General features: G+C 36.6%; 1 protein-coding gene across 1 annotated transcript in view; it reads left to right on the forward strand.

Annotated features, from left to right (window-relative positions):
- The window catches only part of NEB (nebulin), a 261,077-nt gene that overhangs the window by 69,567 nt on the left and 165,547 nt on the right, over positions 1-25,963 (forward strand). The window contains 9 exon segments of the mRNA XM_006834547.1: positions 578-784; positions 4,288-4,392; positions 5,629-5,736; positions 7,265-7,576; positions 7,700-7,906; positions 8,578-8,682; positions 9,931-10,038; positions 13,245-13,556; positions 13,739-13,942. Coding sequence (XP_006834610.1) covers positions 578-784; positions 4,288-4,392; positions 5,629-5,736; positions 7,265-7,576; positions 7,700-7,906; positions 8,578-8,682; positions 9,931-10,038; positions 13,245-13,556; positions 13,739-13,942 — 1,668 coding nt within the window.

The raw sequence follows: 25,963 nt of genomic DNA on the forward strand, positions 1-25,963 counted from the left end.
GAGGGAGGAAAAATGAAACTTGCTCAGAGTCCCAGTAAGATTTCTGGCATGCCCAAGAGAGTTGTGACCGTGGTGAATGATCAGGCACTTACATCAAAAGAGAGGATTTGTTGTCTATTAGTCAAAGGACCTGGGAATATGTGTAAGACAGTTTAAGTCACCTTCGGAGCCCTGGTATGGCACTGTAGGATAAACACTGGGCTGCCAACTACAAGATTGGCAGTTCAAACCCAACAGTCACTCCTTGGAAGCCCTCTACAAGGTTGCAATGAGTTGGACTGACTCAATGGCACTTAACATTTCTCTGGAGACAACAATTCCATGGCAGATTAAACTATTCATTGTTTCTTAATGTTGTTTCTTTATGAAGGCATCAGAAAAATTGCATTTAAAACTCATTTTAAATTTCTCATGCAAGGAAAAGTTAAAAAGATAGAAATTGAAAGCTGAAAATGGTTGAAGTTCAATGTAACAGAACTATTGGTTAACACCAGAAGTGGGCGTTAAGGAGTATTCAGTGCACACTCAGTTCTTGGACACTTTAGTTATGTCTCATCGTCTGTTTCCTACTTTGCAGAATCAGTACAAAGCTGACTATGATGACTTCATGAAGGGCATTGGATGGCTCCCTCTGGGCTCCCTGGAGGCAGAGAAAAACAAGAAAGCCATGGAGATTATCAGTGAAAAGAAGTATCGCCAGCACCCTGACACTTTGAAGTATTCCACATTGATGGACTCCATGAATATGGTTCTGGCCCAGAATAATGCAAAAATTATGAATGAAGTAAGTCTTTCAATAATGTAATGTCTCACATGCATCAGAGAGAATTAGGCATATTTTACACTTAATCTAAAGATTTTGCTAACCCAAGTGCTTTTCATTCGCAGTGCATATGCTAAAATACGAGGCTGCTTTAAAAAGTGCATGGAAATATGGAATTAAAAATAATGGAATTGTCCCACAAAAAATTTTAAATCCTCTTGTATAAAGCATCTCAAGATTTACTCTACCTTGAGAAAGAGTCCTTACTGTTAAAAAAAAAAAAAGAAAAAAAAGGTAGAAACTATTCCTCATCAATGACCCCAAAAGTGTTTAACGTACTACCCTGCCTCATAAAACCAAAACAAGACCAAATTTGTCATCAAGTCAATTACAGCTCCTTTATTGGGTGTGATCTTTATAGAAGTAGATCACTAAGCCTGTCTTCCATGGTGCAGCTGGACAGGTTCAAACTGCCAACCTTCAGGTGAAAAGTTGAGTGCAAACTTTCTATCTTCTGTTGTTGCTAAGTGTGTTCAAGTCGGTTCCAAATCACAGCAACCCTGCACAGGGTTTCTGAAGAGCAGCTGATGAGTTTGAACCACCAACCCTGTGATCCAAACCAATCTTGTAGTCCAGCATTTTAACCCACAGTGCCTATGGGTGAATTAATTCAATGACTGAGCAAATACAGCAGGCGAATTTTAAGTTGATAATTTTGTATGTCCTGTGAATGATGTTGTAAATTTTGGCATGAAAAAGATATATCTATGTTGCTCTGGGTCAATGTGCTGGACTGCAAAGTTAGTTTGAACCTCAAAGTTGATGGTTCAAGCTCGCCAGCTGTTCCTCGGAAACCCTATACAGTATATAGGAAACCCTATATAATGGGTTGGTACTGACTTGGCACTTAACAACAACAACTCTGCTTTACACAATCAATAAGAATCAGAATCGATTGACAGCAATGGATTTTGGGTTTCTTTTAATATATACCTTTAAAAATGACTTTGCTTGTCGCAGATGGGGCTTAGTAGCAGTTCACAAAGCTGAGTCAGCAGAATATTTGTCTGACAACAACTGGGTGTTTCAGCCCACCCCTGCCTGATTCCTTGCTCCTTTGATGAGATTACAGCAAATTCCCCAGAATATATGACTACAGTGCACTCGGGGTCAGAACTTGATTTGGACAAACATGAGAGCAGTTATAGACAAGTGGATCCTGGTATCATTAATTATTCTAGCTGTTACAAAACTCATACATATATTCACCATGAGATGACACCATGACCAACCAGAATAGGAATGTCAACCTTGAATGTCTGTTAAGTTAAAAACAATAAAATTGTAGCAAAAGCACTGGTTACATTATGTAGATGACAGAAATACCTTAGGTTAACAAAAAAGGGGGAAAAAATCAAACAGTTGCAGAAAATGATGTTTCCAGTTGTACTGGAAAAATAAACTTATATTATATTCCATCTCAAAGTAATTCCCCAGGAGTCTTCTAATAAAAAAAGCAAACAGAATTATTGGGAAGACTAATTTCCTTGAAAGAGACCTACCTAAAAGACAAGGCACAAATCTCCAGGCCGGATTTAGAAGCTAAGCCATTACAAGAATATATTTATTTTTAAATATTAAATTGAATGTTTGGAATTCTTTCATTTTTAGTAATTCTAATTTCAGGGTAATGATGCAAAAATGAGAGTCATAGAAATGGACTATGTAACACGGGGAGATAGGTTGGTGATGATAAAGCTGAATTCCTCTCATTGCAGAGCTGAGGGAACGGTAGCCCAGAGAGGTCAGGTGACTCCCCTAAAGACACACAGCCGGTCAATGGTCATATCTGAATTAGAACTAGGACTCTGAGTCCTAGTGTTGTGTTCTTTTGACTAAAATTAATATTCAATAGTATCACCACTAGCCATATGTAGCTATTTAAATTTGTTAATTAAAATGATATAGCATTAATGATTCAGTTCCTCATTCTCATTAACCACATTTCATGTGCTTGATAGCCACACATGGGAAAGGACTACTCATAGCACTGAATATTCCCACTATCAAACAAAGTTCCATTGGATAATGCTGGTCTAGATCAAGAAAATACTGTTTTGTAAATGAAGTCTAATTGTAACTTAGTCACAGATATTTGTTTACCTATTGTGCATTGCTGCTTCTGTGCTACCACAGCAGAATTAGGTAGTTATAGCAGAGATCACATGACCTATAAAGCCTAAAATATTTGCTACTTGACCCTTTAGAGAAAACAATTGCTGACTCTTGTTGAAAAGTAAGCCTGGCTAAATCAACAACAGAGTATTTCTCATTAGATTTGCAGAGGTTAGAAAGTTGAATTATACTCAATACTGGCAAAGGAGTTTATATTGATACCAACTTTTTATCAGTAGTATATTGATGTTTGTTAAAATTAGGAATTCGGGTAACCATTAACCTAAAGAACTCCTTGTATATATTTACAAAAACATACATACACATGATAACATTTGTTGCAGGGTCTCTGAAAGGAGGTGACAGATGAAATTCAGAGTACAGGGTTTTTTAAGCATCAGTACCTTTGGAAGGAGAATTGGGCAGAGGGAAAAACAAACTGTAACGCGGGCCCAATCCCATGGAGAGCTCTTGCGTGTAAGGAGCCTGACCAAGTGTTCTGGCATTGGGCTAAAATATGACCAGGCATTTAAAACCCCACTTTGATCATCATTTGGATGTGACCACCCTTGGAAGGGTTTGCCCGGAGCAGAGTAGCAAACCCCAAAGGAGTGGACAATTGAAGGCTGTCTGCCAATATTTGGGACAAGCAGCCTTTCCATCTCTCTGGCCACCACAAAAATCATGGCATCACTCCTTGTAGTAGAAAAACACTGGAAACAAACAAAATATTTATCATTATTGTTGCTAAGTGCCATTGAGTCAGTTCTGATTCTCATAGTGATCCTGTATAGTATTTCCGAGGCTTTGAATCTTTGCCAGAGCAAGAAGCCTCACCTTTCTCTCATGGAGTTGCTGGTGGGCTTGAACCGTTGATCTTGTGGTTCACAGTTCAGTGTGATCATATGGATCCACCACGCTCCACATCGTCAACAGAAGACTTGTCAAATTGAGTAGGCTAACCTAATGGAATACTATTAAAACGAATACTATTTAAAAATCCCACTGCTATGGAGTCAATTCCCACTCAGTAGACCTTGTGCAGGGCTTCCGAGGCTATAAATCTCTATGGGAACTGAAAGCCTCATCTTTCTCCTAGTGTGACTGGTGGGTTTGAGCTATAGACCTGTGGTTGGCAGTTCAATGCTTATCCTACAGCATCACCTAAATGACATCGATTATTTTAAGAAAGTTCAATGATATGCTATTTATATTTATAAAAAAAGACACTTAAAAATACATAAAATAATGATATGTAGTCAAAATGAGTTGTATGTACTTAGTGAGCTCCTTTCAAGATATTAAGCACTAATGTTCACATTTTAATTTGGTTGTTATTTACTTTCCAGCACCTATATAAACAAGCATGGGAGGCTGACAAGACCAAAATCCACATCATGCCTGATATCCCACAGATTGTTTTGGCGAAGGCAAATGCTATTAATATGAGTGATGTAAGTATAATTCCCCTGTTATCTTTATTTCCATCTCATTTGAATCCGTAAAAACAAAAATTATTAGCCTCCCTTTCAGTTATGAGAGTGAATGTTTAAAAAGTTAATAGTGAAAATCCACCAGTGAAAATTCTTTCTTTCTACTCTTGCTTTGCTCAGAGTTGGCATGTTTGCCAATGGGGATTGGGCGAACAGTTAGGAATTTAAAGGGTGGGCTGGCTTTTGTTTTAGAGACAGGTACTCTATATCAGGACTACTGGTGTGGTGCTGTAGAATCAGCACTAGACTGCGAACCACAAGGTCAGCAGTTCAAAGCCACTAGTTGCTCCTTGGAAACCCTCTACAGGGTTGCTGAGTCAGAATTGACTTGAAAGCACTTTATAACAACAACATTCTATATCAAGTCAAGAGATTGGCAGGAAAAGAACCTGGAGACCAAGAGAAGAATAAAAATGAAAATACCAAGAACTCTTCCTTAGCTCTCTCTACAGAGCTCTTCAGATGGACCTAGAGAGGACTCGGGGAAATTTTAATGAAAAAGAAAGATGAATGTCTTGAAGAATTTTTAGCAAACCCCACAACAAGGAATGTACTATACTGATTAGAAAATGCAGTGGTGTTTTATTTCATTTTTTTCTCTCATCCAAACAGGAAATCCTCTAATCTTACCCATTTTCTTTTGTTTTCGTAGTTTCAATTTTACAAGGTTTTGGGCTTGTTGACTGTTTCTGGATTGTAGAACCCACATAATTCTATAAATAACTGTGTCATTTGTAAAACAGTGATGTTTTCTGTTGATGTGAAAATATGACGGTTTTTTAGTCTTCCCTTAACTCTTTGGATTAAATGCAAAATGTTCTTGGTATATCAGGATATTCCCCCTATAGAAAGAAGTTGGGATGGTAAATAGAAAATTGCCTAACCACAATTTAGAAAGTCTTCAAAGAAAAAGAGCTTCACAAATATGCATTTAAAGATATATATTTACAACCTGATTAAGAACAATAAATTTCTTTTTTTTTTTTTCCTGGTGGTTTCTTGTAAGTACAATCGAGTTTGCAATAGATTTTTTTTTCAAACATAATTTATGTTACCTGTGACAACATTTAAACATTGAGCCACAAGTGAAGTGTTCTTTCAAATACAAAAAGGATGATACAATGCTAGTTTACTGTTGTAAAACCAATTCAGGTTTTTGTACTTAAAAGAAATGTTTCCCTTTTTCTCTCTTTACAGAAACTCTACAAACTTTCTTTGGAAGAGTCTAGAAAGAAAGGCTACGATCTCAGAACTGATGCAATCCCTATCAAAGCTGCCAAATCTTCAAGAGATATTGCTAGTGATGTAAGTCTGCAGACTGTTATTTGGCCAGGGGATTCCATGTGATAAAGGCTGAGTTTTGGAAACTGAGTGAATGAAGTATGAAGAAACCATGCCTGGAAATAAGAACTTCATATTACTCATGAACACTCATAGCATTGTTCCTATGTTTTCTCTGGCATTTCTGATAAAAACAGAACACTTACCACATTATGACCCTCCCTGATTCAGGAGATCTAAGAAAAATTACCATGAACTCTATAATCAAGGCTATGAACAATAGAATCCAAAGCCCTTTGCCAGCGTCATTCTCGACTCCTGCCTCTTAGGATCTATCTGTCTAACAAAATGCCTCATGCAGTGAATTGCTGGAGTTTGCTCATTTGGGCTCATGAGATTTGACTGTTAAACAATTGGGAATTTTGCAATCCAGTTGTCAAACTATTAGAAACTTGACATCACCTACTAGGAACATTTGCACTACAGAAATTGACTAGCAATACAAAGTATTACTCCATTCCTCCTCCTTCACCCCAAGATTTGGTGTACCAGCATACCATTGTCATAACACATCACCCATATGAAACCCAATTCTTTATTTGGGTTGTTTCCACACAAAAGCCACTCACTTGAGGATCATGGGGATCATAGAAAGAGCACATTTTAGAACACTCTGCCTTTGGCCACCCCTACCCACCCCCCAGTTCTACTTTCTCTTACCTCTTTTATCTCTGCTGTTAATCGTCCCCATCTATCTAGTCCTATCCCATTCCTACATTGTCCTGACAACTCCAAATTCTTCTCCCTGTCTTAAGTTGGAATCATTTGACTCTTCTAGCATCTACCTCCTAAACTGCACGCTCAAACTCACAAGAAGAGAGGTAAAACAAGAGGCTCTCTGTGTATCAGGACCTCCCTTCTGTAGAGAGAAGTTGATAAATAGAACATTTTCTTAGCCATTATGTAAGTTTAAAGAATCTTAAAAGTAAAGACCTCCACAAATACAAAGTAACTCTAAAATTATACTGTATAACTTATAATTGATCCTATTCTCATTATTAAATAGCCAAATGGATGATTTCTCAGGATAGCATTTAACTAATTCACAAGTACATTCAAATTTTTTCTGTCACTTGTTGTATTCTTATTACATATTAATGGTCTCTTAAAAACTAACAGAATATATGTGGTATAATCAGAACACCTGGAATCTAATCCTTAGTGATTTTAGCAAGTCATTCACCTCTCTGGTTCTCTGCTTACTCATTTATGAAATGAGAAAGATAATAATGACTGCTCTGCACCTTACAAAGTAGCTGTGAGTATCAATTGACACAGATAAATGTGAAAAACATGTTTCATGAACTGTAAATTTGTATATAAATATTATGAAATACTGAGGGTGCTCCAAAAAGTTCATGGAAAAAAGAAATGACAGGATAATGGAATTTTTCCATAAACTTTTTGAAACCCTCTCATACAGAATATTGATATTAGCATTCATTTAAGTTATAAAAATGGCTCTGAATACATATTCAAATTTTCTTCCCAGTATAAATACAAGTACAATTATGAAAAAGAGAAGGGGAAAATGGTTGGTTTCCGCAGTCTTGAGGATGATCCCAAACTAGTCCATTCCATGCAAGTGGCTAAGATGCAATCTGATCGGGAGTACAAGAAAAACTATGAGAAGACAAAGACCAGTTACCACACCCCTGCCAACATGTTGAGTGTCATGGCTGCCAAGGATGCTCAAGCCAACATCAGCAACACTAACTACAAGCACCTGATTCACAAGTACATCCTCCTTCCAGATGCTATGAACCTTGAGCTGACCAGGAATATGAATCATATACAGAGTGATGTAAGGCTCTCTTCTTTCTGGGTGATGGTTAGATTCCTAGCATGGGAAGGGAAATAGCAACTGAGAAACTCCTTTGTGTCTAAATTGATACGGTGAAATGGAATTTGCCTCTTCTCTCTCTAGAATGAATATAAGCAGGACTACAATGAATGGTACAAAGGGGTTGGCTGGAGTCCAGCTGGTTCTCTAGAAGTGGAGAAGGCCAAGAAGGCAACTGAATATGCAAGTGACCAGAAATATCGCCAGCACCCTAGCAATTTCCAGTTTAAGAAGCTGACTGACTCCATGGACATGGTGCTTGCTAAGCAGAATGCTCACACCATGAACAAGGTAGACAGAACTGCTGCCCTTTCACATGCTCCCAAGTGAGGAGGGCATGGCAGCCTCCACTTCTTGGTTGGGATTTTTAATCCAGGTATACCACATCTGTTTTTGTGTGCCATAGCATCAGTTCCAACTTATAGAGACCCTGCATAGAGTTTCCAAGGGTGTAAGTCTTTACAAGAACAGAAAGACTCATCTTTCTCTAGTGGAGCAGCTGGTAGATTCAAACTGCTAACCTTGCAATTTGCATCCCAACGTGAAACCCATTGTTTCACCAATGGCCCTACTTCTAGGCAACGCTAATAGTTCCAAAGACCATCCCTCATGCACATACAAACCATTTTCTTCTGCCCACATTTCACGTTTTCTTATCCTGTTGTCTAATTAAATGAAGAATCACATATATTTTTATTGCTATACTTTAAGTACTTTCAATCTAGAAGATGGAAAATATTTAAAAGATAATTTCAAAAAGCCTGAGTTTCTTTTTGGTGTCTTTTCTGAGTCATATGCTACTTTAGTTATGAATTTAATTTCTTATACTTTAGACTGAGTGCATTTAAGTAATATCTATAAATCTGCATAGCTATAAATACATATGCATACATTCTTTTCTTTCTGTTTGACCTTAATACTTTTCCAAATTTCAAATGTCCTTTTGTTTTTTAACTTCCTAGCATTTATATACCGTTGATTGGAATAAAGATAAGACCAAGGTTCATGTCATGCCAGATACACCAGACTTTTTACAGGCCAAGCAGAATCAAACATTGTACAGTCAGGTGAGCTACATACAAATTGCTTTAAGTTTTAACTTGAAAGTTGTTTAACTTACTAAGTGATGCCATAATAAATGTAATTGCTGTTGGTAAGTCTTATCCAGTTGGTTCCTACTCATAGCGACCCTGTATAGGGATTCCAAGGATCAACTGGTAGGTTTGAACCACCAGTCTTGTTGTTAGTAATCTAGTACTTATCCTTCAACACCACACCAGGACTCCCCATAATAAATAACTGATGTAAACACTGAAACAAAGAATGACTCAAACTGGTTAGCCTAGAGAGATTGCAAAATACAGTGGTAAGAGCAAGAGCCTAGCTGTGACTGTATACTCTGTGGAGCTGAGCTTTGTGCTTTCTGCTTTTTCAAAGCACTCACTGTGCTTGGCATAATGAGGTCATCAGTAAATAAGTGTTGAAAAAATAAATGCATCTAAGAGACAGTATGAGTATTAGCTTTGTTATTTATGAGTTGTATTTTACTGGGCAAATCACCTACCTCTATAAACCTTTTAGTTTCCTCATCTGTAAAGATTGGGTCATGAAATTTCTATGACCTTGGATTTGCCTTAAGGACCACATGAGAAATTCCAAGTAAAGATCTCAGCACAGGACCTGGCACATAGTTGTTGTTAAGGGCCACCGAGTCAGTTTTGACCCATAGTGACCCTGTATAGGGTTTCTGATGAGCAGCTTGATGAGCTTGAACCGCCTACCTCATGGTTCAAGCCTACCTTGCAGTCCAGAACATTAACCCACAGTGCCATAGGTAGTTTTCACACAATTTATCCATTCAATGATTTGACTCAAAAAGCTTAACTTATTCACTAGAACATATAAAGACACTTATGATCCATCACTTTTATCACTTAAAAGTTGAAAGTTTATGACCCAATTAAAAAAATCAATTCTCTTAATGCCTATATTCCTACCCTCAAAATAGTGAGCTCAGAGTATATTCTTAACAGCAGGAAAAAAGTGCCCAGTGATGACCATATATTTCTTAAAACAGTAAAAGCCATACTCAAGTATATCACCTGGCTATCTCCAAAACACAAAAGCCATGTGATGCTAAGTCAGCATTCTTTCTACTCATCTAAACAACTTGTTTTGTTTTTATCTGACTCTGTAGAGGTATGGTAACTTATGTTAGAATCCGATGTGTATTCTCTAGGTTGATTTTTGTTTAATAATATATTAGTTTGTTTAATCTGGAAAGAAAAATAATAACAAATTTCTTTAATTTTCAGAAATTCTATAAACTTGGATGGGAAGAAGCTTTGAAGAAAGGTTATGACCTCCCAGTTGATGCAATTTCTGTACAGCTGGCCAAAGCTTCAAGAGATATTGCTAGTGATGTAAGTTTTAGTTTGATCTCTAAAATTTTTGCTATCGAGTCGATTCTGATTCACAGATGAGTCTACAGGACAGAATAGAACTGCCCCCTGTAGAGTTCCCAAGTCTTTACAAAAGCAGACTGCCACATCCTTCTCCAGTGGAGCTACTGGTGGATTAGAACCATTAACCTTTCTATTAGCAGCTGAGCACTTAACCACTGCTACCAGGGCTCCTCTTGACTTCGATATTTGTTGTTGTTTGCCATGACTTCAGTACAGATAAACATTTACTGGAATCAGTTAAATGAGGTTGGTAATTACTTTGGCAGCTAGACTTTCATTTTCAAAATAGATTGTTGCTTCTCTTAGTGTTTCCTACCCTTATTGTCCACCCAGAGTTCATTCTAGTTTATCTCTAACCATATGTCAAAAAGTGGTTTCCCAAACAGAAGTTGGACTAGAGGATCTCTAAGAGCTATAGCACTATGATACGATGTCTGTAGACATTACAAAGAAATACGAGAGTTTGGATTTTTCTTACCTGGCCTAATTTTTTTTTTTCTTTTTAAAAAAATCTGTGTTAGACAAATTCAAAGTGCCAGATAATAAATCAAGTCCACCAACCTGATGCTGATGGATTTTATATGTACATATTTAAAAATGAGCTGCAGTTATTCTTGAGACCATCATTGCATTTACATAAAGTGTAGGAAGGGTAAGGACTTGAGGCTTACAGTCCAGAGAGTTTAATCCTACCTACTGCTGGATATATGGTCCAAAGTTCATAGAACAAGGATATTGTTGTTGTTATGTGCCGTGGAGTCGGTTCTGACTCACAGCGTCACTGTACAGGGTTTCCAAGGCTGTATAGTCACTCTCAAAAAGGCAGCTTCTAGTTGTGATTTTTTTTAAGGACAGTACATTTGATAGGCAAATTATATACAGCCCTTATTGATATTGAATGTATATGAATATTTGATTCTGATATTGTACACATAGACACGCATATAATTTTGTTGATTCCAACAATGAACCATGAAACATTTCAGAGCAAATGATTATGTATTACCACCAGAATTGCATAAGGAAATACAACTAAATAAAAAATCTTTAGAACAAGACAAAGCAAGGGTTTGATTTAATATGCACCTTGAAAAACAGAGAGGAGAGAAAGAGTGTCTAAAGGCAGAATGTGACAATAAATTCTAAGACTACCAGGGAAAGTGAAAAAATATTGCTTTAGAGCTCCAGTTCATACATACACGTGTTTATCCCAAACAAAACATGTTTAAACATGTCTCTGAGATTAATATATGACTGTAGACAAATTCTGTCAGTAATACATTAAGGAATTTATTAGGAAGATAGTTATCTTAGTCTCCTCGTGAGGGTACCTTTAAAAAAAGGTCCAATTGAAATAACAGCAACAGGGTCAGTTAAATTCAAGCCAGAGAGGTCACCTCAGAAGGTCATGGCAACTGTTTTTTTGGATTCCAAAATGGTAATCTTGATAGATTTTCCACAAAGGACACAGGATGATCACAAGGATTTATTAGAAAGATGCTTCAAGGAAATTAAAAATCATATTGGTGAGAAAAATCCAGAAAAGTTGAGCGGAGGAATTTTTTTCCCATCACAACAATGCTCATTCTTTGAGAGTAGTAAGGTATATCCTACAAGAATTTCCTTGGAAAACTGCCTAATCTACACTATAGTTCTGCTCTTGCGTCTGCATACTTATTTTTTCCCCTAAAATTCAAAGAAGATTTAAAAGGAACATGATTTGAGTTCCTCAAGGCTTCGACAGTGCTGTTTTGATGTGGTGTAAATCTAATAAAGCAGAATTCTTCAGGGACAGGTTAGAGAGATGGTAACAATGCCTTCAGAAGTGTAGAGACCTAGACGGATGATATATTAAGGAATAATAGCTTCATGCTTTTATATTTTTGTTTAATAAAAGTTTCTATGAATTTGTAGCAATATTTTTTTACTTCTTACAAAGAAAGACCTTTTTAATCCACCTAATTTGTGGCATTCTGAAGGTGTTGGATAATTAATTCAATGATGGATTCTTATCCATTCTCTGGTTTGCAGGTCAATACCTCATTAAAACGAATCAATGTGGTGGTGAGCCTGAAGCAATAATGGTGCTTGAATATTTCCCATAAAATAAACTCATTTTCATTTAAGCTTATGTGTTCCCTATAAATTAAAGATAGATTCAGAATTGAAAAACTTGCATCAGTAATTTTCTAGCGACCCAACAACTACTATCTAATTTCTTTTCGTGTGAATCCATTACTTGGAGCCTTTCAAAACCTGACCTTAAAATTAACTATGAGAGAACTTTCATAGCCACTGTATGGACAATACACATTATCTCCTTTTGGTGTCAAGTGGTTTTGTATCTATGAAAGTTCAGAAAATTAAAGTTATTTTTACATGTCCTTTCTTTAATTAGTTAGAATCAGAATTTAGATTAGGAAGATAGTTTAACAATTATGTAATCCATTCTCCCACCTAATGTTCTACCTTCTCTTTATCTCTAATAGGTAGTTATTCAGTGTATGCAAACTATCAAATATAGATAAGAATCTCAGTACCTTCCAGAGCAGGTCATTTTCTTGTTGGATCCTCTCTCAATGTCATTATATTTTTCCTTATTTCATCCTTTAGATTTTACTGATAGGTCTGCGCTCTGAAACAACACCAAGTAGCTTATTCCTCTCTTACTTGCTGTGTCTATATATTTTAAGTTGTTTGCTTGTTCTCTTTTGTTCTTAGGTTTATAAGCCAAGCATACATCATAAGAGAATAAAACCTACTATCATGAGAAAAAAAAAATTCTGCTACTTAATAAATTAATGTATATAACATAGCCCATTCAACAAGTCTTAAATCTTTCTAATTTTTCTACCATTCCATCCATAATGAATAAGATGATGAATACCATTTTCATAAGTATATCACAAGAGCTTTCTCAAATGTTACCTATTAGTAAGGGTACACAATGTCTAGCATATACCAGCAATGCTTCTGCCTCTAGTTAGATTTAATTCATTGTAACTTCTCTTGATATTCAACTCTGTTAGATTTCTTTAGAAACCTTCACTTAAACAAGACTTTGTATTTTTCATTTTTGGTAAAAAAAAACATATGCAAAAATGCAAATAGAACTTAACATGATCTTTATGTGAATAAAAGAAATGTGTTGCCTCTTATTTCAGCACAAATATAAACAAGGCTACCGCAAACAACTTGGTCACCATATTGGATTCCGGAGTGTGCAAGATGACCCAAAGCTTGTGTTGTCCATGAATGTAGCCAAAATGCAGAGTGAAAGAGAATATAAAAAGGACTTTGAGAAGTGGAAGACTAAGTACACCAGCCCAGTGGACATGTTGGGAGTGGTGTTAGCTAAGAAATGCCAGTCCTTGGTCAGTGACATTGACTACAGGAACATCCTGCATCAGTGGACATGTTTACCTGACCAGAATGATGTTATTCAAGCTAAAAAAGTTTATGAACTACAGAGTGAGGTCAGTTTCTATTCAATCAAATCATATCTCATATGAGTAGTCATTTGATAGTAGAGAACACAGACACTAGTAAGATAATTATTATTGAAAATCTGAAATGTATCTGATTGGAACACATAGAGTCATGTGAGTAAAGGGTCCAGGTGGGAAGGACACTGATGACTTGCTTTGTCCTTTCACAGAACGCATATAAGTCTGACCTTGAGTGGCTGAAAGGCATAGGATGGTGTCCTTTGGGATCTTTGGAGGCAGAGAAAAACAAGCGGGCTTCAGATATCATCAGTGATAAAAAGTATCGTCAGCCAGCAGACAAAAACAAATTCACGAGCATTCCAGATGCCATGGACATAGTTTTGGCAAAAACAAATGCCAAAAATAGGAGTGACGTGAGTAACCCTTTGGAAATAAATAAAATCGATTATAGTGCCTGCCACCTCATAGGTTGCTGTTGTTGTTAGGTACCATTCGGTCAGTTTGGACTCATAACAATCCATACATATTGCAGCAAAATGAGACACTGTCCAGGCCTCAGCTATCTTCATAATTGTTGCAACCACTGTGACGATCAATCTAGTTGAGGGCCTTCTTCTCTTTTGCTGACCCTCTACTTTATCAAGTCCTTCTCCAGGGACTGGTCCTTTATGATAGCATGTCCAAAGTATGTATGATAAAGTCTTGCCATCCCCACTTCATTCTAACTGTACTTCTTCTGAGACAGATTTGTTTATTCTTCTGGCAGTTTATGGTATAACCAATGTTCTTCAGCAACATAATTCAAAGGCATCCATTAATCTCAGGTCTTCTTTCTCATTGTCTACCTTTCACGTGCATGTGGCATTAAAAATAACATGGCCTGAGTCAGGCACACCTGACTACTCAAAGTGAATTATTTGCTGTTAAACAACTTAAACAGGTCTTTTGCAGCAGATTTGGCTAATGAAATATGTTATTTGATTTCTTGACTGCTACTTCCATGGGTGTTGGTTGTGGATCAAAGTGAAATTAAATCAATGACAAATTATTTTCTCCCTTTATCATGATGTTGCTTATTGGTGCAACTATTGAAGATTTTTGTCTTTCTTATATTGAAATGCAATCCATACTAAAGGCTATATTCTTTGATCTTCATCGGTAAGTGCTTCAAATTCTCTTCAACTGTAATAAGCAAAGTTGTGTCATCTGCATATTGCAGGTTGTTAATGAGTCTTGCTCCAAGCTTGATGTCCTGTTCTTCATATAGCTGAACGTCTCAGATTATTTGTTCAGATACAGATTGAATTGTAGTGTAAGGATACAATTCTGACACATACATTTCCTGATTTGAAACCTTGCAGTATCTTCTTGGTGGGTTGAAACAACTGTTTCTTGATCTATGTACAGGTACTGCATGATCATAATTAAATGTCCTGGAATTCCCATTTTTCTCAATGTTATCCAACATTTTTTATGATCTACATGGTGGAATGCCATTGCATATTCAATACAACACATGTAAACACTTCCCTGAAATTCTCTGCTTTCAGCCAAGGTCCATTTGACATTAGCAATAATATTCCTAGTTCCACATCCCCTTTAGAATCTGCTTGAACTTCTGGCATTTCTCTCTCTATGTGTTATTCCAACTGTTTTGAGTCATCTTCAGCAAAATTTTACTTGCAAGTGATATTGTTTGATAATTTCTGAATTCTGTTAGATCGCCTTTCTGTTCAATGAACACAAATCTGAGCAGATAAGAGCACTTTCAGCACTCCATCTGGTTGTTGAAGTATCTCAGTTGGTATTCCATCCATTCCTGGAACCTTGTTTAGTGTCAATGCCTTCAGTGCAGCTTGGACTTCTTCCCTCAATACCATCAGTTTTTTTTGTTTTGTTTTTATAAAATGCTACCTCCTGAAATGGCTAATTGTTGACCAATTTATTTTGTTACCGTGACTCTGTGTATCTTTCCATCTTCTTTAGATGTGTCCTGTGTCAATTTTTTTGCCCATGTTGTTGTTGTTATACAATCCTTCAATACTTCAACTTGAGGCTTGATTTTTTTCCTTCCATTCTTTCAGCTTGAGAAATGCCAAGCATCTTCTTCTCTTTTATTTTTTTAGCTCCAGGTCTTTGCACGATAATATTTTGCTTTATCTTTCTCAGCCACTTTTGAAATTCTGTTCCACTCTTTCACTTCATCATTTCTTCCATTTGGTTAAGCTACTCTACATTCAAGAGCAAGTTTCAGAGTCTCTTCTGACATTCAATTTGGACTTTTCTTTCATTCCTGTCTTTTTAATTATCTTTTGCTTTCTTCATGTATAATGTCCTCAGTGTCATCCCACAATTGTCCTCATCTTTAGGTGATTAGTGCACAATTCATCAACTCTGTTCTTGAAATGATCTCTAAAATCAGGTGAATATATTCAAGGTCATCCTTTGGCTTTCATGTACTTTTAATTTTCTTTGGCTTCAACTTGAACTTACATATAAGAAATTGATGGTCTATTCCACAGTCGACCCCTGACCTTGTTCTGACTGTTAGTGAGTTTCTCCATTATCTCTCCCCAGATGTAGTTGACTTAATTCCTGTGTATTCAATCCAGCAAGATCCATGTGTATAGTTACCATTTAAGTTGCTAACAAAAGGTATTTGCAATTAATACATTGTTGGTTTTGTGGAATTCTATCATGGCATCATTTCTATCATCAAGGCCTTATTTTCTAACTGGTGATCCTTCTTGTTTGTTTCCAGATTTCACATTCTAATCATCAGTAATTGTTAATGTAGCTTGACTGTATGTTTGATCAACTTCCAACTGCAAAACCTGGCAGAAATCTTCAATATCTTTATCTTTGGTGTTAGGGTTTGGTGTATGAATTTGAATAGTAGTTGAACATTCATGCTTTGAAATTTGACTATATTAGAAATTCATATGTTTTTGTTGGGGTGGAGTGTGTGAGGAGAGATTCTGAGTACCGTACAGAGGCAAAGTAGAAATGTTATAGTGTATTTTCTGTCAAATTATTGTAATGCATTTAATTTAGCTAAATCAAGATAATTTGATATATCACTGCATATATGTTCCATTTTTACTTATTTTCTGCTGTAGCATTGACCAGCATGTGTCATATAGTAGATGCTCAATAAATATTTATTGAATAAAATAAATAAAAGCTAGCATTATGCAGTAATTTTAAGTGAAAAAGTGACAAAACACTGCTTGACTAGAAACAGAATCCTGAAAATTATAACAAGTTAAATTGTGTGCACTTAAATTCTGGAATGGGTAAGAACCAATAATAACCATTTGGATCTCAAAAGTATACATACATGTATTTATATATGTATTGTTGTTGTTGTTATGTGCCGTGGAGTCGGTTCCGACTCATAGTGACCCTGCATAGGGTTTCCGAGGCTGTAAATCTTTACAGGAGCAGAAAGCCTCATCTTTCTCCCACAGAACAACTGGTAGTTTCGAACTGCTGACCTTGCAGCTCACAGCCCGATTCATAACCACTATGCTACAAGAGCTCCATATGTATTAAATATATATAAAATATATTTTAAGAAATTTTATGTAATATATATAAGCCCATAATCAGCTTATAGCAAGCATTTGACAAATTGTAGCTTCTCTTTTCCCAATCAACTTCCTACAGCTTTTTTGCTATTTTAATATCCAAAGCATACAATAAATACAGAGCTATTAGCTTAATTATTGTTTGTTTTTATTTCTTTGTTTTGTTTTTTATGATAGCAATTTGAATCCAACCAGCTAACTAATAAACCACCAAATTTATGCATACATTTTTCCCTTTCTTGGAATCCAGGTTTACTCTCTTTCCATGAGACAGGGTTATTTAAAAGCTCTGAACTAATAAGGTGAGCAAAGCAGAAGCTATGGATTATGAAATTTGTCAGCATAAATGTTCTAGAACAAAATTCCCCAACAGTGTGCCCTGGCTACAAAGACATTGAGATATTGATTCCCTCAAACCTCAGGACCTGGTCCAGTTGGGGTTCCTTGAGATTGTTGTCTCTGTTTTTGAACGGACTAAAACATCTATCCCAGTATCAAACAAATCTCGTCATTTTCTCTGTGTGCTCGGGATGAAAATGTCACATGCCATTGAAAAGATGACTTCTTGGAAGTATGAAATGTAAGAAAGAGAACTATGTGGTATAGATGTGATATCATGACTAGCTGGTATAGGGAGCATTTGGCAGTATCTGGAGACATTCTTAGTTGTTACAGCTTGAGAGGGAGGGTGCCACTGGCATCTAGTGGGTAGAGCCTATGGATGCTGCAAACCACCCCACAATCCATAAGACAGCTCCCCACCAACAACAAAGACTCATCTAGTCCACAATGCTAGTACTGCTGAGGTGAGAAACTCTGGTCATGTTCAGTTAGAAAGGACAGAAAAGAACTGGGATAAATGTATATGAAAATTAACAATCCTTTATTTTGATCCCAAAGTTCTTAATCAGATTTTTTGGGTTATATGGACTGTAGTGAGAAAGCTCAGAAAAGAGAAAAATGCCAGCTTCACATACCACACTACTCAGAGGGATATTGACAAGTCCAAGGAACCAATGAGACTTTAAAAATTAGTATTTTGAAATAATTTCAGACATAAAGAAAAATTTCAAGAATAGTATAAAAATTCGTATATACTACACTCCTCCATGGAAACCCTATACTGGGTTTCTATGGGTCATAATCGACTCAATGGTATTGTAGTATAAGCACTGGACTGAGAACCACAAGGTCAGTTGTTCAAACCCACCAGCTGTTCCTTGGAAACCCTATACCGGGTTGTTATGAGTCAAAACCAACTCCACAACACTTAACAACAACAACACACATATATACACATGCATATAAGGGCAAATCAAAAATTATTGCCACTAGGTTTCCAGTTCATATATGTATGATTTTATTCCAAACAAAATTGTGTTTAAATGTCTTTACAATCGGTGGGTGGCTGCAACAAGTTCTCTCAGTAACACACTCCTCTTAGTCCCATTAGGGTGCCTTGAAAAAAGATCCAATCAAAATAGTATCTTCTGAGGAGATATGATGGGTAAGTTAAATTCAAGACATACAAGTCAGTTTTATGACTGTCTTTTTTAATTTCAAAGGGGTAATCTTGATAGAGTTCTCAAAGGACAGGAAAATTACAGAAACTTATTAAGAAGAACTTTTTTAAAAATTGAAAACCATTAATGAGAAGAAAAAAAAGCCAGTAAAGTTGTACTTGTTCATTCTTCAAGGATAGCAAAGGCTGTCCGACAAGAATTTTATTGGAAAACCTTACTCCATTTACCTTACATCCCTGATCTTGTCTGATTTCTATTTGTTCTTCAAATTCAAATAGTATTTAAAAGGAACACAAAGTAAATCCTTTGAGGATGCCAACTTACATTCATGGAAGTAGGAGTCAGGAAATCAAACAATATATTTAATGAGGTAAATATGCCCCAGAAAAATTCTTTGAAGTGCAAAAGAGCACAGATGTCAGTTTGAAGGCTAAGGTACTCCTGACCCAAGGTATTTCAATTGCCTCATGAGCATGTGAGAGTTGGACAGTGAATAAGGAAGACCAGAGAAGAATCAATGCATTTAAATTATGGTATTAAAAAAGAATATAGAAAATATCATGTGCTACCAGAAGAACAAAAAAATCTGCCTTGGAACTATAGCCAAAATGTTCCTTAGAAGTGAAGATGGTGAGATTTTGTCTCTCAAATTTTGGACATGTTGTAAGGAAAGACCAACCTCTGGAGAAGGGCATCATACTTGGTAAAGTGGAAGGTCAGCATAAAAGAAGAAGACCCCCAATGAGATGGATTGGCATAGTGGCAGCAACAGTGGGCTCAAGCATAACAACAATTGTGAGAATAGTTCAGGACGAGGCAGTGTTTTGTTCTGTTACACATAGAGTTCCTTTGACTTGGAACTGACTTGGCAGCACCTACCAATAGCAACAATGGTTAATGATTACAAGCATTTCTTAAAGTGTTTTTTGACCAACTAAATGTCTTCCTTAGTGAATTGTCTGTTCATGTCCTCTGACCATTTTTAAATTTGATTGTTTGTCTTTTTGTTGTTGAGATGTTGAAATTTTCTATAGTTTATAGGTCCCTTTTCTGATATGAAATTGCCAAAAATTTCCCCCAATGTGTGGATTCTCTTTTCACTCCTTTGGTGAAGTTTTTTGATGATCATAAATGTTTAATTTTTTAGAAAGTATCAGTTATCTAGCTTAGCTTCTGCTGTTTGTAGATTTTTAGTTATGCTTGATAGTGTACAGGTATTTATGCAGTGTTTCAGGGCCCCTAACTGTAATATGGAGTCCTGGTGTAGTGCTGTGGGTTAATGCGCCAGACTGCAAAGCCGTTTGAACTGCAAGGTCGGTGGTTCAAGGTCACCAGCTGCTCCTCAGAAACCCTATGCAGGGTTGCAACTGACCCCATGACACTTCACAACAACAACAACAACTATAAGATAAGCACTAGACTACTAACCATAAGGTCAGTGGTTCAAACCCACCAGTCACCAACTGGAAACCCTATGCAGGGTAACTATGAGTCAGAATCAATTTGACATCACCTAACAACAAGATTGTCCCAACTTGAAATACTTCAACAAACTGATGCAGTGCTGGAAGGATTCATTTGTCTATGCCAAGAAATTTGGAAGATAACTACCTACTTAACCAAATGTATCCATTCTAAAGAAAGGTGACCCAAGAGAATATGGAAATCATTGAAGAATACCATTAATGATTATTAAGTAATTTTTTATTGAAAATAATTAAGTAAATTTTTACTGCAAATAATTCACAAAAGGTTGAAGCAGTACTTGAATGGAGAGCTACGAGAAATTCAAGCTGGATTCAGAAAAGGATGTGGAACAACGGATATCATTGCTGACATCAGATGGATCTTGCTTGAAAGAGAATTCCAGAAGCTGTTTATTTGTGCTTTATTGACTATACAAAGGCATTTGGCTGTGTGGATCATAATAAACCATGATTAACATTTTGAGATGGGAATTCCAGAACACTTAATTGTATTCATGAGGAACTTGTACATTGACCAAGAGGTAGTCATTCAAGCAGAACAAAAGGATACTGAATGATTTTTAATTTCAGGAAAGGTGTGCATCAGGGTTATATCCTTTCACTGCACTTATTTTATCTGTAATCTGAACAAGTAATCTGAGAGCCTAAATTATATGAAGAAGAATGTGCCATGAGGATTGGAGGAAGACTTGTTAACAATCTATGTTATATAGATGATGCAACTTTTCTTGCCGGAAGAGAAAAGGACTTGCAATACTTACTGATGAAGATGAAAAGCTACAACCTTCAGTATGGACTGCACCTCAGTGTAAAGAAAACAAGAATTCTCATAACTGGATCAATAACTAACATCACGATAAACTGAGAAAATATTGAAGTTGTCAAAATTTTCATTTTACTTAGATCCACAATCAACACTCATGGAAAGCAGTAATCAGTAAATCAAACAATGTATTGTACAAAGTATATCTGGTGCAAAAGACTTCTTTAAAGTGTTGAAGACAAAAGATATCAGTTTGAAGATGAAGGTGTGCCTGATCCAAGCCATGGTATTTTCAGTTACCTCATATGTATGTGATTACCATTCATCTGTCAATTTGTCTTATGGTGGTAGCTTATATGTTGCTGTAGTGCTGGAAGTTATGGCACCAATATTTTAAATACCAGGAGACTCAACCATGGTAAACAGGTTTCAGTGGATCTTACAGACTAAGACAGACTAGGAAGAAGGAGAGACAGACTCCCTGAATGGTTAGCTACTGAAAACTTTATGAACAGCAGCAGAACACTGTCAGATATAGAGTTGGAAGATGAGCAACTCAAATTACAATTGGGGAAGAGCTACCTCCTCAAAAGTAGAGTTGATCATAATGTAAATGGAGCAAAGCTTTCAAGACACAACTCAAAATGAGGAAATAAGCTGCAAATATTCATTAAAAATCAAAACATGTAATATATGAGTATGAAGCTGGGGAAAAATGGAAGATGACCCAACTAAGCATTAGTGAGCTAAAACAGACTGGTATTGGCCATTTTGAATTTGACAATCATATGATTTACTAAGCTGAGAAAGCCAAATTGAAGAGGAATGTTGTCAAGTTCATCACAAGAAATATTTAAGATCTAAAAAACAAAAAGAAATATTTAAGATCTATCTTAAAATATAATGGTGTCTGTGATAGAAAATATCCACATGGCAAGATTAGGCAATGTTTCATTCTGTTGTGCATAGGTTGCTCTGAGTCAAAATGTCTTGATAGCACTTAACAACAACAATAAGGAAGACTACTTGGACTCTCCTACTTTGGACATGTAGTCCGGAGGAAACAATCGTTGGAGAAGGATGTCATGCTGGGTAGGGTGGAGGGTCAGAGAAAAAGAGGAAGACCTCCAACGAGATGGATCGGCCAGGTGGCATCATTGATGGACTCGGGGGTGGCAGCGGTGGTGAGGTTGGCCCAGGATCGAACATTGTTTCGTTCTGCTGTGCATGGAGTCGCTATGAGTCGGTTCCGACTCGATGGCACCTGACAACAACAACAACAACTTGATACCAAAATTAATCAAATGTATGTACCAACCACTAAAGATACTGATGTTGAAGCAAAAGAATTCTACCAACTTCATCAATCAGAAATTAATCAAACATGCAATCAAGATGCATTGATAATTACTGATGATTAAAATGCAAAAGTTGGAAGTCATAAAGAAGGATCAGTAGTTGGAAAATATGGCCTTGGTGATAGAAATGATGATGGAGATTGCACAATAGAATTTTGCAAGACCAGTGACTTATTCTTTGCAAATACCTTTTTTAGGCAATCTAAAACGTGACATGGACCTCACCAGATGGAACATACAGAAATCAAATTGACGACATCTGTGCGAAGAGATGGCGGAGAAGCACAATTTTATCAGCCAAATCTAGCCCAGGGATGGACTGTGGAACAGATCATCAGTTGCTTATATGCAAATTCAGGCTGAAGCTGAAGAAAATTAAAACAAATCCACAGGAGCCAAAATATGACCTGGAATACATCCCACCTGACCTAAGTGCCCGTCTCAAGAACAGAATTGATGCATTAGATACTATTGACTGAAGACTAGAAGAGTTGAGGGATGATATCAAGAACATCACACAGGAAGAAAGCAAAATGTCTTTGAAAAGACAGGAAAAAAAGAAAAGACCAAAATGCATGTCAGAAAAGACTCTGAAACTTGCTCTCCAACACAGAGATGCTAAAGTAAATGGAAGAAATGAAGATGTAGAAGACTTAACAGAAAATTTCAAAGGGCTACTAGAGAAGACACCTGGAGTCAGAAAACCAAAAGAGAAGAACACATTCAGCATTTCTCAAGTTGAGGGGACTGAAGAAAAAATGAAGCCTTGACTTGAAATATTAAAGGACTCCCTCGAAAAAAATTGAATAATGCAGAAAATATCAAAAGAAGATGGAAGGAATACACAGAATCACCATAACAGAAAGAAATAATCAATGTTCAACCATATCAAGAGATAACATAATCAAGAACTGATACTGAAGGCAGTCCAAGCTGAAGGTACTTGCTCCAGGAATTGTCAAAATACAAATTTAAATCTTTCATCCAACTGATGCAGCACTGGAGGCATTCACTCATCTATGCCAAGAAATTTGGAAGACAGCTGCCTGGCCAACTAATTGAAAGAGGTGCATATTTTTTTTCCATTCCAAAGAAAGGTAACCCAACAGAATGAGGAAATAATCTAACAAACACATGCAAGTAAAATTTTACTGAAGATAATTCAGAAGTGATTGCAGCAACTGGATCCTGAGGAGGATATGGAATGAGTGATATGATTACTGATGTCAGATAGATCTTAGCTGAAAGCAGAAAAAAATCAGAAGATGTTTACTTGTGCTTTACTGACTATGCCAAGGCTTTTCTCTGTGACAAACTATTGATAACATTGTGAAGAACAGGTGTTTCAGAACACTTAACGGTGTCCATTGAAGAACCTGTACATAGACCAAGAGGCAAACATTTGAACAAAACAAGGAATTCTGAATGGTTTAAAATTAGAAAATGTGTGTGTCAGGGTTGTATCCTTTCACCACACTTATTTCAATCTTTACGGTGACCACATAATCTGAGAAGCTGATTGCATGAAGAAAAACATGGTATCAGGATTGGTGAAAAACGTGTAAACAATCTGAGTTGTGCAGATGATACAACCTTGCTTGCTGAAAGTGAAAAGGACTTAAAATACTTACTGATAAAGATAAAAGACTCCTTTTTTCAGTGTGGGTTTAATCTCAATGTAAAGAAAATTAAAACCCTCACAACTTGACCTACAAATAATATCATGATAAATAGAGAAAAGTTTGAAGTTGTTAAAGACTTGCTTGGATCTGTAATCAACATTCATGGAAACATCAGTCAAGAAATCAAATAATGTATTACATTAGGCAAATCTGGTGCAAAAGACCTCTTTACAGTGTGTAGAGCAAAGTTATCAGTTTGAGAACTAAAGTGCATCTGATCCAAGCCATGGTCTTTTCAATTGCCTCATATGCATGTGAAAGTTGAACAACAAGTAAGGAAGACCAGAGAAGAATCAATGAATTTGAGTTATGGTTTGGGAGAAGCATATTAAAAGTACCATGGACTGCCAAAAGAACAAACAAATCTGTCTTGGAAGAAGTGCAGCCAGAATGCTCCTTAGAAGCCAGGATGGTGAAACTTCTTCTTTCGTATTTCAGATATATTATCAAGAGGGACCAAAACCCTGGAGAAGGATATAATGCTGGTAAAGTGAAGGGTCAGCAAAGGAGAGGAAGACCCCAACTTGATGGATTGACACAGTGGCAGCAACAATGGACTCAAGCATAACAATTTTGAGGATGGTGCAGGAGTGGGCAGTGTTTCATTCTGTTGTGTATAGAGTCACTATGAGTCTGAACTGACTTGAAGATACCTAACAACAACAGCAGCATATTTGTGTGAAGACTGGACAATGAATAAGGAAGAACAGAGAATTGATGCATTTGTTCATTCTTCTAGCAATCCATTGTTGGTGAAGAATATTGAATATTCCATGGATTTCCAGAAGAATTAACAAATCTGTTTTGAAAGAAGTATAGAATGCTTCTTAGAAGCCAGGATGGTAAGACTCTGTCTTTGGACATCTTATCAGGATGGACCAGTTCCGGGAGACAGGCATCATGCATGGTAAAGTGGTGGGTCATTGAAAAAGAGAAAGACCCCCAGTGAGATGGATTAACATAGTAGCAACAAGGATGGGCTCAAATATAACAATTATTAGGAGGACGCAGGACTCGACAGTGTTTTGTTCTGTTGTCATAGGGTCAGTGTCAGTTGGAATCAACTTAACAGCACCTAACAACAACAACCAATTTTTTATTTGGTGATTGTTATAGTTCTCAGCTTTACATTTAGGCCTTTGATCTATCTTTGGTTTGCATTGCCTACTGTGAGAAACATGGATTCTGTTTCATTTTTCTGCAGATGGATATCCAGTTTTGCCAACACTGTTTGCTAACGATACTATCTCTTTCCCATTTAATGGATTTCAATCCTTTGTTAAAGATCAGCCATCCATAAGTGGATGGATTTACTTCTGGGTTCTCAGTTCTGTTCCATTGGTCTATATGTCTGTCATTGTACCAATACAAAATTGATTTGACTACTGTGGCTGTATAATAGGCTTTGAGATTGAAGAGTGCAGAGCCTCTAACTTTGTTCTTCTTTAGTAGTGCTTTGCTTATCTGGCATTTCTTTCCTTTTCATATAAAGCTGCACCTCTTTAATAAATAATAATGGAATATGGAATGGAATTGCATCATATTTGTAAATCAGATTTGTTCATTCTTCTAACAATCCATTGGCATTTTCACATTAAGTCTTCCGATCCATGAGCATTGTATATTCTTCCATTTATATAGGTCTTTTTTAGTTTCTTATAGTAGTATTATGTCATTTTCTTTCTATAGGCATTTTGTGCCTGGTTAGACCTGGTAGCATAGTGGTTATGAATCAGGCTGCAAATCACAAGGTCAGCAGTTCGAATCTACCAGCTGTTCCATGGGAGAAAGATGAGGATTTCTGCTCCTGTAAAGATTTACAACCTTGGAAACCCTGTACAGGGTTGCTATGAGTCAGAACCAACTCCATGGTGCATAACCACCACCACCAGATTTATTTCTAAGTATTTAATCTTTTGTGTGGTTAGTATAAGTGGTATTGTTTTCCTTTTCTGGGTTCTCTTTGTTAGTGTAGAGGATTCAAACTGATATTTGTATGTTGATCTTGCACTGTGGCACTTTGCTGAATCC

Source organism: Chrysochloris asiatica, unplaced genomic scaffold, assembly GCF_000296735.1.
Source record: "Chrysochloris asiatica unplaced genomic scaffold, ChrAsi1.0 scaffold00012, whole genome shotgun sequence".
Lineage (NCBI taxonomy): Eukaryota > Metazoa > Chordata > Mammalia > Afrosoricida > Chrysochloridae > Chrysochloris > Chrysochloris asiatica.